Below are 15202 nucleotides of genomic sequence, written 5' to 3'. Positions count from 1 at the left end.
TACAAAATTAATTCTCGTTTTGTTCTTGCTTACAATTTTTGACACCTATACATTGTCTTCCTTGCAGCATCACAGCAGGAGAAAGAAAAACCAAGCAAGGCACAAGGTTATAGGTGGCTCTGGGACAAAAACAAATCCATTTTTAGCAATTATATGGCAACAAAGACTTTCTCAGGGGGCTGTCACACACTGAATGCTCGTTTGAAATGGCAGCAAGGGCAGACCACCAGAGGATGCATTTTACATGGCTGAAATAGGTACAATTATCACTGGGTATAAGGAAGAGAAGGCTGATGAGACCAAATATCAATCTGAAATTTATAGCTTCTGCTGCACCAAGACCCTCCATTCGCTATGAACAGAGTCAGCAATGGGATTAAACTGCACAGAAGATTAAGTATGACATTAAAGACACTGTAATGATGGTAAGGATCATTATGGATTGGAACAACTTGTCTAGGGCAGGTACAACTTCACCAGTGGAGGTTTTTGGGGTAGACTAGACATATCTCAGGAACTCCTGAAGACAGCAAAGATCTGCATGAAGAGCTTGCTGATGGCACAGTTAAAGTACAGTTTATTCTATCCTGGGAAAAAATAAACTCCTACAAAGACTGCAAGATTACTTTTGGGCCTCTTTTCCATTACTCTGCCTTAAGAAATATGGTTCCTGAAGCTCAATAACTTCACACCCACCTAACTGCTTCTTTACAGCTACTGGAATCTAAACCTTCACAGTAGTGGTCTTACATGACTCACAGGAACATCTTTACTCTAGGAAATTCAGCTGAGTATCTGGAACATGTGTTTGGAAAGGAACTGAATAGCCAACATGTTATACATTGATAGTAAGAAGTTCCATAGCTCATCAAATTATTTCATGATTACACGTAGAAACTATGCAGAACTGGGTATAATGTTATCCTCTTTATTTATATATTACTGGTCATTTCATTTCAGCTTAACCAAATGAAAATGCTTGCATTGGACTAAATCTCCAAAGCAAACTGGATTTTGAAACAAACTAAAATAAAATTAAAATAAATACCTAAATAAAAATATTACAATCTACAAATTGAGAAATACACACTGCTATATTCTGATGCTGTTAAAAATTAAATAGAACATTCACTGCAATATATGGGGAGAAAAAAATGATCAGACTTTATGATTAACCAAGTGAGCCAATGTTAAAATGTGAATGAATACAGAATAATATCTGAAATGTTACAGAGAAAAAGAGGTCCGCTGTAAATCTTCTCTTTTACATAATTTACGTCACTCGTTTTAAAGTTGTATTCCTTTCTTCTAGTTAAACTGAAAGGGGGGGTTATTACCAAAAAAATCTTATCTGAAAGAAAAACTTAGAGGTTTCTAATTCTAATTTTAGTTATGGAAGGTGTAAGCTTCCACTCAGTGAAACTGATGGTCAAATTTATAGTAACATCCTAGAAGAAGTCCTGATTGTTAGTCAGTTTTTCTGATGTAAACTCAGAGTGATCACACAAGGCAGCTTTTCATTTGTGCAAGATTTTCAAAGTTTGAAAATCAGAATAATATTTTGAAAACACCCAGGTTAATAAATGACATACTTTAATATCCCAGCAGTTGCTTGAAATGCAAAGAAAAAAAAATAGGAGAAAGTAACTACACACAGCCTAAAAATCCACATGTTGTTTTTAACTTCTGTGGTTTAACCTTGTGTTTTGACTCTCTGACCCCTATATTCCAAACACTGTAAGTTCAACAATAAATTGAATTACAAAGAATGAACAAAGACAGACCAATATGATGTTTTGCTTAGCCACTAACTGCAAACAGATCATAAGCCATAAATACTGAGGAGTTCTGTAAAACAATATAGTCAGGATTGGAAGCCAACCAATGCACAACAGCAAATAGAGCAATATTAAGAAATTTTACTCACAGGAGCTCCAACATCACCTTGTGGCCCTTGACTTCCAGTAACACCTGGAACACCTGGAGCACCAGGGATGCCCTACATGGAAAAAGAAAACAATGGTTATTGGAGTTGACATCCATGAATCCTGCAGAATGATGGTGTGACGGAGAAGTGCACAAGCAGACAGCACACCACCAGTTCTGCCAGTCAAAGACTGAAGATGCTGGGAGAGAGGACTAAGAAGTACACCCTACAGGAAGAAGCACCCTGAAAGTGAGAAAAGCACTTGAGAAAAATGAACTTGTGCTTCTTGATTTCAGGAATAGGCATGGATTGCTGAACTGCAAGACTAAATCCTGTGATGCTACTACCATGTTCAGGGGAGATGACTCAGAACATTCTTTGTAAAAAGAGCAGGATTTCTTGGAGAATACTCACCACCAGCAGGTTCACCTAACTTCTTAGATCTACCATGAAGGCATTAATTTTACCTAACTGCCCTAGCTGAGAAGGATGAGACCAAATCTGGAGGCAACATATGTCTTGCTTTGAAGGCTGAATGTAGCATCTGCTGTCTTTCTTGATTACTCTATGAGAGCCTCCAGACCACATAAAACTAGGCAGCTCACTTCAGCTAATGATCCCAGTTGAAATTTCTTACAAAAAGAAAGTCATTTAAAGAGTTAAGAGCACCAATTCCCTTTATACAGTGGAGTTACTTGACTAAGAACAAGCTATCAATCTATTGATGGAACAACTTCTTCCCCTTCCCATGGGAGACATCTTTTCTTGAGCGAAGTAAGAGTGGAAAAAAATTACACTGGACAAGCAGCTCTCTGCCAGCCCTGTGCGTCATGAGAATTTTATCTTCCAAGGAGAACCTTTGGCCTTGGTCTATCCAATGAAGTCTAGATAGCAGTGATCCACAATCCCCCCAAATCCTGCTGATTTTTACCGTATTGACTTCCATGAGCAATACTTACCATTGGACCAGGAGGTCCTTGTGGGCCTGTGGGACCATCTTTGCCAGGAAGGCCCTATAAAAGAGAATATATGCCATTTGATCAGCTTTTTATATGTACTTTGTGAATCTGTTGGAAGATGCTTCTTTGAAGAAAATTCCATTGTTAACCCTGGGGAGGGTTTCATTCTGAAAAGGAGCTACAGTGTACCTGATGTTAAAAAAAATAGTCTTACAATACTTTTGAAGTAAGAAGCAGCAATGCAAACCTCTTGGTGCTGTCAATTTTCACCTGAGTGAATTTCACTTACAATGCTGCTGTAGTGAGGTAAATGAGAGAATCTGCTGTCAGACTTCTCTGCCACAAGATGCGTCACTCTTCAACATCTGTCCTCACTAGTTGCAGCTGTTCCAGTGATAATGTGGTGAAAGATGGCAGTTGAGAGTCTTTCTCTCTCTCTCTCTCTCTGCTCAGCAATACTGTACATGTGTACTAGCTATCACCAAGGTCTTGATTCAGGAAGCAGCAGGAATGCTCATGTGGTTCACATTATGAACGTGCTTCAGAGCTTCCAGAAATGAGAGCCAAAAAATAAAGATAACTTGGAAACTGGAAAGCAAGCAAATCATAGGAAAAAAGACTGCCCAGATGTAGAAAATACACTATTAATAAAGTATTCCTGCAAATTAACCATGGTGCTCATTTTGTATCCACATGCTATAAAGCACAGGTTTCTGAACAGCCTGGTGCCAAGTCAATTCTTCAATTACTACACAGCTTAAAAAGGAGCAACATGATGTTATCTGTGGTTGAAGACCAGAACATGGAAGTGGGAGTAAAAGGAAACAGGGTGTTTGAAAGTGTTTATGTTGACACACAGAGTAAAGAACATTCTAAGCCTATCTCAGAAAGATTCAGGGGGAAAAAAAATTCTACATCTTTTTAATTCTGTACATTTTTCTGAAACTTTATTTCTGCCATAGCTTTAGTAATGAATATAACATGAGCTTTATGCTTTACATAATTTGGAAAATATGATTCAAACTTGCATGGTGTTAAAAGAGTGGAATTATCTGCCAGGTACCCAGAAAGGATTTTGTAAACTTCCAGCAGAAGGGTGTTTCCATGACATACTCAATTCATGTCATCTGTGCATCCTTAGTCTTGATAAAGAATTACTGTCATATTTCACAGAGGAGCCAGATGGCTCCTGAAGCTTCAAGGACCAAAGCAGGTCCCCTAATCACAGTAAAAACTAAAGCAAATATAACAGCTAACTGGTATTGAAATAAAGGTACTAGTAGTGTCCCTATCACAGTAGTTTTAAGACACACCCAAAGGCTGCAAGCCTAGCTCAGTTAAACAAATTCGCAAAAGAACACAGGCTCAGTCCTCAAAATTGTTGTTTCTAGAGGAAAGAGAGAATGGTATATTTGTTAGATGTGAAAATTGCTATTTATAGATGAAGTCAAAGAAAAGTTTGGCTCAAGAAAGAATATGATAACTATTCTCTCAGGCAGGTAAAAAAGAAAAAAGATATTTGTTTGTGCTGCCAACCATGTTTGAAGATGATGTTACTCAGACCATCTGATGGCGAGAATGGATCTGATACTCATTCTGAACTTGTGAGGAGTGAGATTAGTAACTACCAAGAAATTGGCAGGCAGACTGGAAATGTATTTCTTCTGGCTCTTTCTCACATTACCTTTGCTCTGTGTAATGTAGAAGAAAACAGAGCACTGTGAGAAATCACGAAGTCGTATTGTGAGCACTGCAGCCTTGAAGATGTTAGTCACTCTCCTGCTTATTGAAGCCTCCTCTTTGCTTAACCTCCTCCAGAGTGACTCGGGGAATTACACAGCACAGCAGCATCTTCTCTTTGATGCAGTCACATCCAGTGTAGGAACAACACTGTAGAGAGCCACTGAATCTCCTCAATGGAGCTGATGTCCAAGAGCAGAATGGACAGATTTTGAGGTGTGACCTCAGGCGTAGGGTATTTTAAAACTAAAAGGTATATTATTTTGGAAGGTTAATTTAAATCAGGACATATTTTGCTAATGGCATTAAAAACAGTTAGGGAGAAGCAGTGTAGCTATGACAGAACTTTTATAAGGGATTTTATTTGCCAGAATACAAACAGCATCATAGAAGGTAGGCACAACCTAAATCCTGTAAAACCCTCATGTCTGCTGAAGTCAGTACAGAAGGTGACCTCACCATAAGCTCTTCAGCTTTTGGTGGCCTGGAATTTGCTTGGGGTGATTTCTCAAGTAGAAATAGATACTGACAAAACCTTAACTGAAGCTACTGAGTCCAAACTTGCAAGATTTCCATGATAGGCCTTTCTTGGGCTTTCTCCCAAGCCAAAGGGTTTTACAGTTACTGTACTACTAGAATTGAGATTTCCTGTGCTACTCTTAGTTTAGCTGTCATTTCCTCTTTAGCATTTATTGTTCAGTTAATTATTTTAATTATAGTGGTACTGGTGCTGTAAAATACTTAATCAGATGGCTAAATCACACTGATTTTAATGGGAGGTAAACTCAGGGCTGATATTTATTGGGAGATCTCTGAGAAGTTTGCTGAATTAGGGGTAATGTGACACCAGACTGAAGAAGTGCTGGAATGGATTTTTTTTTTCCTTCTAATTGCCCGTAGTTGGAATCACTTCACTTTTATGGTCCTTTTCCCTTCTCTTTTGTTTTGGTCTTTTTTTTCTTTCTTTCTTTTTTTTACCTTTGTTTTAATTCAACAATTAGTCTATAAATATTCTTTCTGTATTTCTGAACTTCTGATTTTCAGTCCATTATATATTTCTTATTCTTCATTAAGAAGTGGAACAATTCTAAAGGGCATAACTGCAGCCACAGCAAGGAGGAACTGGAAAATTCCTGAGAAATAAATTGCCATTTTGTTTAATGTTGCCTTTCTCAAACACTTGGCCTTCAAGGAGACTCCAGTGAAATCACTGGTTTGAATCTTCACCTATTAGAAGCAATTTTATGTTGTCATAACTTCACAGGAATCAAATGAGTTACAACACCATAAAATTAGTTTAAATAACATAATTATTTGTTGCCATAGAAATAATTACTGCTGGACAATATTGTACAAGGGTCACAGGGAGACAATAACAGGCTAACAGACCTAATTTTATGAGTTCTAGGCTATTTAACCAGCTCCTTTGATTAACAGCAGAAAAAATGAGAACAGAGCACTATTACCATACCTATAAAAACTGGCAATTTTTGTAATTTCCCTGCCTTATTATAGACAACACTGGGGTCTTCTACAGAATAAGCCCTGCATAACCTTTCCAGGTTGTACCAAAAGCTTTTCCTGCACTATTCTTCCTGCTGTATTTTCTCAGAAGTATCATCTCTCTATAACAACCTGCTGACTTCCACAGGTGGGAGAACCAGTCCAAAACTAGCCCTTGGTCACAGGACCAAGAGATGACAGCAGAGTGGCAAAACTTCAAATGTCACTCAGACTCCAGGTCTTTAGTAACCTGGATATTGGCAGGTGACACGAAGCTTGGGGAATTTAGGGGGAAAACAATCCAATACAGACAAAAAGAAGATATTAATAACATGAAAAAATGAGCTTCCATATAGAAGAAGGCATCACAGTATTATAAAGAAAAGTAATATATTTACCTTCATATTTCACCACAACTTAACTGAAAATTAGAAGGCTACAAATCTGATTCTAATGTTGTGTAAATCTTTAATCTTAATACAATTACTTTCTTTTCTTGATTTTAGAAAAAAAAACAACCAAAAACATCTATGCATTGCAGTCACTTTGCTGGAATTAGTTCTGTACATAAAGACAAGAAGGAGGACTTAATGATTTAACTGCACATTATGAAAATGAACATTTTTTTACTGATTCCTAGACAGACCCTAAGCATCTTCATTTGTTCTACCAGAAGCAGAATAAGGTTGACTAAACTTTGATATTAATCTTCACCTTTTCATTATGTCACCAGTTTCTACAGGTATTGTTCTACATTCGAGATTAAATTCCCTTGGAGCTGGCTCTATTATTCATTAATTAGCTAGAAAGCAAATTTAGATCACTGCATGTTAATTATGTACCATTTAAGCACCATCTAATTTTAAACACATAAGCAAATAAAGTAATTGGTAGCACTGGACCAGAAGTGACATCTACTCCCATCAACCATATTAGACACAAACACAGTACAAGGCTCCTCATCACTCAGTCTGGCATTTCTCAACCCTGATCTGCCAGATGGAAGGATACTCCACTGTCTCTGGAGTATCCTGGATATCTCTGACTCCTCTCCTGAGTAGCACAGAGGTATGGGTCTCCAGAAAAGCTAGCATGCAAGTGACAAAACCTGTAATAAATCAGCCACACTGGGAAACAACCATTACAGAATGGAGACTCTTAAAACAAATACAAAACATCTACATTTTAACATACCCTTTGACCTTGAGCTCCATCTCTTCCAGGGGAACCTGATGCTCCTGGAACACCCTAAAGGGAGGACAAACAATGAGATCAATGAACAAAATCCAACTGAATAATTTTCCAGTGAAACTGTATGATGTGGTTTGGGATAAATGAAACTTAGAGAGTTCAAAAATGGATGGCACAATAGAAAAGATACAGTACAGAAGGTGTATTATTAAAACACACAGGCTTTATACCCACTCACTACAATCCTCTAAGAACACCATCAATTTTGTCAAGTCAGGCTTCCTGTGCTGCTAATCTGAACAGAGCTTGATTTCCTACATCATTCTAGTGTCATGTCAGTACAACTCCACTGCAAGGTATCAGTACCTTAACCTGAAATGACAACTGCTATTTCTCTCTCTCGTCGCTAAAATGGAGTCTGTTATCGTCTTGCTTGAAGTCAACATCTCAAAGCAGAAACACCTGCCTGAGCAGGATTATGTCACATCCAGTAGTTCCCTATTGTTCAGATGAAATGTCATTCTCTGGCTCATGGAGGCTGCAGAGAAGTAGTCTAGGACCACTACTGCAGTGGTCCAGAAGGCTGAAAAAATGCATCTGTGAGGAAAGGATGCACGTGTTTGCTATCTCTGTGCATGTGTTTCCTATCCCTAGCACACATGAAAAAGAGAGGGGACTTTGTAACAACCAATAAATACTGGAGAGGTATCAACATCAGAAGAGAAACATCTAAAAAGGTAAGAGCAAGTAATCCTGAAAAGCAGCAATAAATTGGCATGCAACCTTCAGACTAAATAAAAGACACCAAACTGAGTAAAAGTCACTGAATGCTGCAGCTTTTTACGAAGCTGATGTTGTGATGCCTCTCCTCCTAGATAATTCCAGGCGGAATGTAATAGGTTTAAAGCAAAAATAAGCAGATGCTAATTATTCAGTGTGTAAGCAGAAATCAAAGAGTGGACAGTTTTTGAGTCTATAGAGACCCAATTTCAGTGTTAGACAAGGTCATAAAAAAATAATGGGTTCTTCAGGCCAGAATGATTTGGTCTCTGCATACCCTGGATTCCTGATTCTACATCTGTGTTGAAATTTCATGCCAACAACACACTCAGCAGTTTTGGGTGTGTGCCTTAAATTCACAATGATGTCAGTTCAACATTCAAACTTAGTAAGTGAAGAGTTAAAAAATAACTTAGTGAATACCTGCAAGCCAGGAAAACCAAGATCGCCCTTCTCTCCCTTTTCACCTGGTGGGCCCTGCAAAGTAAGAATCATGCATAGTAAACCAAATACATGGTTACATTCCTATTTTTAATAGTTCCTTTCAGCTTCTTTAGGGAAAGAAAAAAACAACTGAGAAAACAGACTATTTTTACTGCTGAAGGCAAACCTACAGACTCCATTTGCAAAACTGTAAATGAAGAATTTACAAATACAGAAAACACAGAAAATAAAATTCATTTTAAAATGCCCCCTTCCTGGAGATGTTCAAGGCCAGGCTGGATGAGGCCTTCAGCAACCTGATCTAGTGGAAGGTGTCCTTGCCAATGGCAGGGAGTTTTGAACTAGATGGTCTTTAAGGTCCCTTCTTCCAAAGCACTCTAGGAATCTGTAAAAGACATCAGAATCAACCTGACAAAACTATGTTACAAGAAGTTAGCTCTTTTGTCCTCACAGGAATCTGTTTCTCTTCAGCTCTCAGAAGTATGATGAAACCAATGGATTGCTATGGAAACTAGATGTGTTTCTACAGTACATATGCATGGCAAAAATTTGCTTTCTAGATAAGAAACTAATTCTAATTAAATTGTATGCAGAAACAACATCTCTTGGAAGTAACTATTTATATAATTAATGTATTCTGTATTATTCTCCGATGATAGGCTTGGAAAATCACTTCTTCACATTGTGTAACAGCATCACAAGAAGATGGGCAAAAAGAAGAAAGTGCATTGTACTGTAGTAAATTTTGAAGAAAAAAAGAAAGTCTAGCCAAAAAAGATAGGTATTTAGTATCTTTCAAGGCATGTGTGTACCCATCTACTAGAGATGTACACAGAACAAGATTAGCACTGCTGGTTCATTATCCTACTGATGTGACTCTGATGAAATTCTGAGACTTATTTTACAACAGCAGTGCAAATTCCAGGCCTCATTATTGCCCCTGATGACTGACTGCAGGTGTTGTGAACAATTGTTGCTCAATTTTGGCAGTAAATATGGTGATTTTGCTTGGGTATACCTTTCAAGTCAGAACTAATCTGCTGTGAGCAATACCAAAACAGGAAAAAGATAAAATATTAACATTTTAGTTTGGGGCCAACTTAACATCCCCTACTGAAACTTTTTTCACTTGTGTTTAGGCTTGGATGCCAATACCTGGGTCATATTCAACTTACAATAAAGTCTCTCCAGCTAACTACAAGTTCAGATCCAAATATAAGCAAGAATGTTGGCACTGAACCCATGTCTAACACAGGCTAAACCCAAATCTGTGACTTCACCTCAAATACTGAAATTCAGATTCTGATCAGGACACCAAAAGACACTTTGGTCAAGTCTCAGATATATGCTGTCCAAAACATCACAGGAAATAACCCTATTGATTTTTAAGTCTCACTGGAAGCCCTTGAATAGAAAGTCCACTGGGTCCTTGTGGTCCTGGAGGTCCTTGTGGTCCAGGAACACCAATTTCACCTCGAGGTCCATCTGGTCCCTAAAGTAGCACAGGACATAAGTTAAACTCTTATCATATGGATACAGGCAACTTCTGTTTGAAGAATCAAATACCAATAGACTCAAAAACATCTGAAATATGGGTTAATATTTGATTGAGCAGTTAAGGTTCAATTTAAAACTGCCTGGTTCCTTTATAAATGCAAAAAAAAAATGTTTATGCTGCAAGAGCAGCATTCCAAATTTTATATCTTTTGTCAAGGAACAATTGTTACAAAAAGAGACACACCAAATGCCAATGGCATTTCACTGTGCTTTGTGCTTGGCACATCAGAGAAAATCTGGAATTCATTTTGAGGTTTACATGCAGCAGATATAAAACAAGAACCTGTGCATGTCATCTGAAGTGCTGTACAAAGTACCTTTGGACCTGGATCACCACGATGACCTTTGGCACCTCTGACACCTGGACCACCCTGTGAAGCACAAGCAGAGAACTTGCTGAAAACCAAAACTCTGAAGTTAATAAAATCCAGAGGAGCCCAAACCATTTTTTTAACTTGTTTCTGAATCAGTGTTCAGGAAACAGTATCCTGGAGTAATTCAACTGAGAACATACTTAAGTGTGGCCATACACAGGGACAGATTTAAACACAGATGTGACTACTTTCTAGAGCCAAGAATGCATACCACACAAGCATCAAAATAACACTGGAAAGCTACCACAGGGATAGAAATGTACACAAGTGGTCATGGGTTCCCTCCAGTTGCTGAAAACTTCTGCACATCTGTCTGTTCTCCCCAAGATCATCACATTGTTAAAGACCAAATTTCCAATGACTTGGGAATATTTTCAGTCAAGACAACTCCAGGATCTACTAGACTTATGTTTTAATTTAGAGCTACTCTTAGATAAAATTCTTTTGCCCATTTTTCTCCTTTTTTTTTTTTTTTTTTTGCTTCAAGCAGTGCCTACATCTGTTAATCATTTATTACCCAACTGTTGCCTTTTTTATTAGTATCATCTGAGACACTGGAGTTGCATATATCTGAATGGCTGCCATGAATATGCTTTGCTTATACATATGCTGGATGTGCTTTGTCCTCTAGGACAGCATTCTTGTTGTAATTTCCCCCTTTCTTCAGAACAGTTTCCCTCTTACTCCACCTGGCATATTGGTTAATCACAGAATTGCCAGGGTTGGAAGGGAACCCAGTTCAAATCACCCTGCCGTGGGCAAGGACGCCTCACACTAGATCAGGTTGCTCAGAGCCCCATCCAGCCTGGCCTGAAAAACTTCCAGCAGGCTTCTACCACCTCCCCAGGCAACCTGTTCCAGTGTCTCACCACCCTCATGGAGAACTTCTTCCTAACATGCAATCCGAATCTACCCACTTCTAGTTTTGCTCCATTCTAGTTTTGTTCCATAATCCCTTGTGATATGACTTTCATAAGGAATTCTGTCTTTCTTTGTATTCAGAAAGGATCTCATACAATTAGACCCCATAACTGAATAGTGATATTTAGAGGCTAAAATAAGGACATATAAAAATAGGAGCAGCTACAATAGAGACATAAAAATAGAAAATATGCTTATCAGATTAAATGCATTTGTGGTATGCAGATCAATAAGTAGGAATTTGCTAATAACAGAACATTTGGAAATACCAGAGTGCCCCTGCTCTTCAATGAAGGCATCAGGATAAGGTCTTCACATGTGCACTCACAGAGTAGTCTTCTATTCCTTTCCCAGCTCCTTCAGTCTTCTCACTTTCATCCAAAAACATCATGGCCAAGACCCATTCCATAACACTCAGCTCTGACCCGAAAAATCTCATCCCACGCTCCCCACAGAACCGTGTTCCAGTTGCCAGTTCCAAGATTCCAAGACCTCACATTTCTGCATTCCAGCCCAGTAGCTTCCCTCTGCCCTTTCTCCTGCCTCTGCTTTTCTCCTACCTCACTCTGAGATTAGAAAATCCTATGCAAATGCTTAGTAAAATAACTGCAACTTTTTAACATAAACAAAAATAATTTTCTCCCATTTTGTTCTCAAAAACATTTTTGCTGAGTAATGATATACATTGAAAAATATCCTGAAAATGAGCTACTCAGTCACATGCTTTCAGATTCACACTGAGTTTGGTACATTTACCCATGTTTAAAAACAGAAACCTTTGCTTGGTAAAACTACAAGTTCCAGAAAAGCATTGATTTAAGTTGAAGCCATCACAAGAGCCTCCCCCACATTTTGAATAAACTTATTTTGGTTGCTATTCCCCAGCACTACTAAGCTTATGTGATGATTTAAGGCTTTTCATTTCTTTGGCTTATTCTTCTAATCAGGAATTCCTGTTATGCCTTTTTCTCTTACTTTAAATTACTTCTTAATAGCCAGTGCCTTCCCCAGAAACAGTTCTGGGGGAACAACTGATACTGAGTCACCTCCTTACTCCTTTTTACTAGTTAAAAGCTATGAAGCACTGAGATATCAAGTCACCTCCTTATTCCTTTTTACTACTTAAAACCTATGAAGCACTCAAAGCATTTTATTGCAATTAAACTTCTCCAGTCTTCCAATATTTTTTTATCTCCTACTTCATCTTCTCCAGCTCAGCAACACTCCTTCCAAAATGCAAGCATCAGGTTCATGTGATATCTTACTTTTACTTCACACAGGAAACTTCAGACAGCATGATCAAATTCTGGCAAAGAACAAGCCACAAAAACAGTATCCCATAATGAAATCTGCCAGACAATCTTAACTCTAAATGACACTCTGCCTTACCCAAAATGACCCACTTCACAGAATCACAGAACCACAGAATGATAGGGCTTTGAAGGGACCCCTGAAGATCATCTAGTCCAATCCCCCACTTCCTAAAAGAGCTTAAAAAAATATTTCCAGAGCTACTTTCCCAAACAAATGGAAGCCTTTTATTTGGAGTATTTAATGTCTAAAACTGGCTACATGGTAGAATCTTGATCCCTTGAAGAGAAAAATCCTTGGCTTAGAGAAAAGTCAAATGAGATCTCAACGACTCGGAGCAGTATTGACCAGACACAGCACACGTGACTTTCTGACTTTTGGCTGGCACAGAGATGAACACTCACTTTATTCTTTTGCTCTGCTTTTTCCTAGGCCTCTTACTTTTCTTCAGAGCTATGCCATCTAAATGTCTGGCAAAAAAAAAAAAGTATCAAAAAAGTACCACTTACAAAAGGCTGAGTAGCAGAATCACATGCTCCTTTGCCTAGGCAGTGATTTTTCTGCTTGAAATTTTAAGTGTCCTCCTGCGTGGCATTATGCTACTCAGAATACTGCTAATCATAAATGTAATGAACAGAAGTGCATTATTTTATGGCTAGATCAAGTTTGGCATTTCCTGATCTGTACATGTTTAGAACTATAGTAACACATCCTTCCAGTCAAATAATTTTAAATTATCTTTCCTTTTACTGTGCAACGTGGTCAACTTACTCAGCTTCAGTTGCATTTTTGTATGAATTATCCCATTGTCTCTTTTGCAGAACACAAATTGGACATCCATATACAGAAATTAAAACCTTAACCCATACTTATTTACAAACTTCATTCAAGTAGGAGACCAGAATAATTTTTCCTTGCTCAAGACAGACCTTTTCAGTGAATTTTCTTCTGAGCTCCTTTTCAAGATTTTGTACCAGAGCCTGAAGAATAGTTCTTGCAGAGAGACTGACCTCTGAGTTGTTAGTAGGATAAGTACCTGCTAGTATCTACTAGGTGAATACCCTATGTGTAAGTTAATTTTGTTGCTGAATGTATATCTCATGGCATTTTCCTTTGCATTCCTCACTATTTCTCCTCAAAACATGCTCTTGGAGCATCCAGGACATACATGAGTAGAGAAACAAGCAGTTCTATCTTGTTCACAAGAGGCTTTATTTCAAGCTAATTTATCAAGCAGCTCTAACATGTCAAGAAGAGTTCTCAAACTAGTTGTAAAAGAAAAAAAAACACCAACAACACACCACCATTCTACAAATATCCAAGTTAGGTTTCTCATTAAACCAAACCAGTAACACACCATTGTAAGCAGAGCCTACAACTTTTCTACACTGGTAAAAATGAGCCTTGGGATGTCAGAGTGAATTATCTAACTTTAGTGACCTGTTTCTCAGCTGTCTGGTGCAATCCACTGTCTGAGTTCTTCGACAAGCCAGAAAAGAGAAAGGACATTTACCTCATGTCTCTAAGATACTATGGTAAGATGGAAGGAAAGTTAAATAATTGTCTTCCAGAAGATATGATCTAGTTCCACTGGTTACACAAGGAATTCAGATATAATTACTTAGCCTTTACACAGTAAACACTTAGATGAGTGCTAACAAAGCAACACCACAAAATACAGAGAATGTTGTGACACTGTTTATTTCATCATTCGCTGGCAAGCTAGAAAAAGCTTCAATTCAACTATTACCAAAGCCAGCTCATTTCATCCTCTCTCCTCTTCAATGCTCTTGGTTGCTTATAGGAGTTCTCAGAAGAACTAGAACTTTCAAGTTCTGGTTTCCAATAAATATCATAGTTTTAGGTAGGGCTTTTAAGACAGTAAAGTCTTCTTTCACCTTTTACTACACAAGGGGCATCGTCACATCCCATACCTTGAATTCATAAGCATGCTGTAAACCAAGTATTTCAGAAATCTAAACTCCAAGACACATTTAATACTCATAGACTAAAGCAGGCAGACAGTAAGTGATCAAAAAATTGAAACCAAATGTCACTAACTGTTGCATATCAACCAATACTACAGACAAGTAACAGGATTCAGGGTCTAAAGATTTTCCTAACTGCTCCAGGTCTGAATTAAATGACTAAAAATCTGATTGAGAAGGTTTTTACTTGGCATCTTTGCTACAAATTTGATGCAATTTTCTCTCTGTGCTAGCACTTAGAGCCCTAATTTAACCTTATTTGTTGTACAACAGCAGTATCATGTCTGGGAATAAAGGCTGGTACAGTTGACTACAAATCTGAATAAAACCTTACCGGTGGTCCAGGAGGTCCAATGGGACCCTTATTAGCTTCTGAACAGGAACAAGCATGTGGAAGAGCAGGGCAATTTTCTTCATCTCTCTAAGGAAAGATCAAGATAGGAAAAGAACAATGTCCAAAACATTGATTCAGAAGTTAAGAATTTTATGAATCTAAGATACAGTACT

General features: G+C 38.1%; 1 protein-coding gene across 1 annotated transcript in view; it reads right to left on the bottom strand.

The window, feature by feature from the left end:
* The window catches only part of COL14A1 (collagen type XIV alpha 1 chain), a 95506-nt gene that overhangs the window by 6480 nt on the left and 73824 nt on the right, over nt 1–15202 (bottom strand). The window contains exons 37-43 of the mRNA XM_054385286.1: nt 15030–15116; nt 10419–10472; nt 9941–10036; nt 8524–8577; nt 7324–7377; nt 2887–2940; nt 1928–1999 (exon numbers count right to left, since the gene is read on the bottom strand). Coding sequence (XP_054241261.1) covers nt 1928–1999; nt 2887–2940; nt 7324–7377; nt 8524–8577; nt 9941–10036; nt 10419–10472; nt 15030–15116 — 471 coding nt within the window. The remainder of the gene's footprint in view (nt 1–1927; nt 2000–2886; nt 2941–7323; nt 7378–8523; nt 8578–9940; nt 10037–10418; nt 10473–15029; nt 15117–15202) is intronic.

The sequence above is a fragment of the Indicator indicator genome, chromosome 12, assembly GCF_027791375.1.
Source record: "Indicator indicator isolate 239-I01 chromosome 12, UM_Iind_1.1, whole genome shotgun sequence".
NCBI lineage: Eukaryota > Metazoa > Chordata > Aves > Piciformes > Indicatoridae > Indicator > Indicator indicator.
This window is presented reverse-complemented; position numbering and strand designations above follow the sequence as displayed.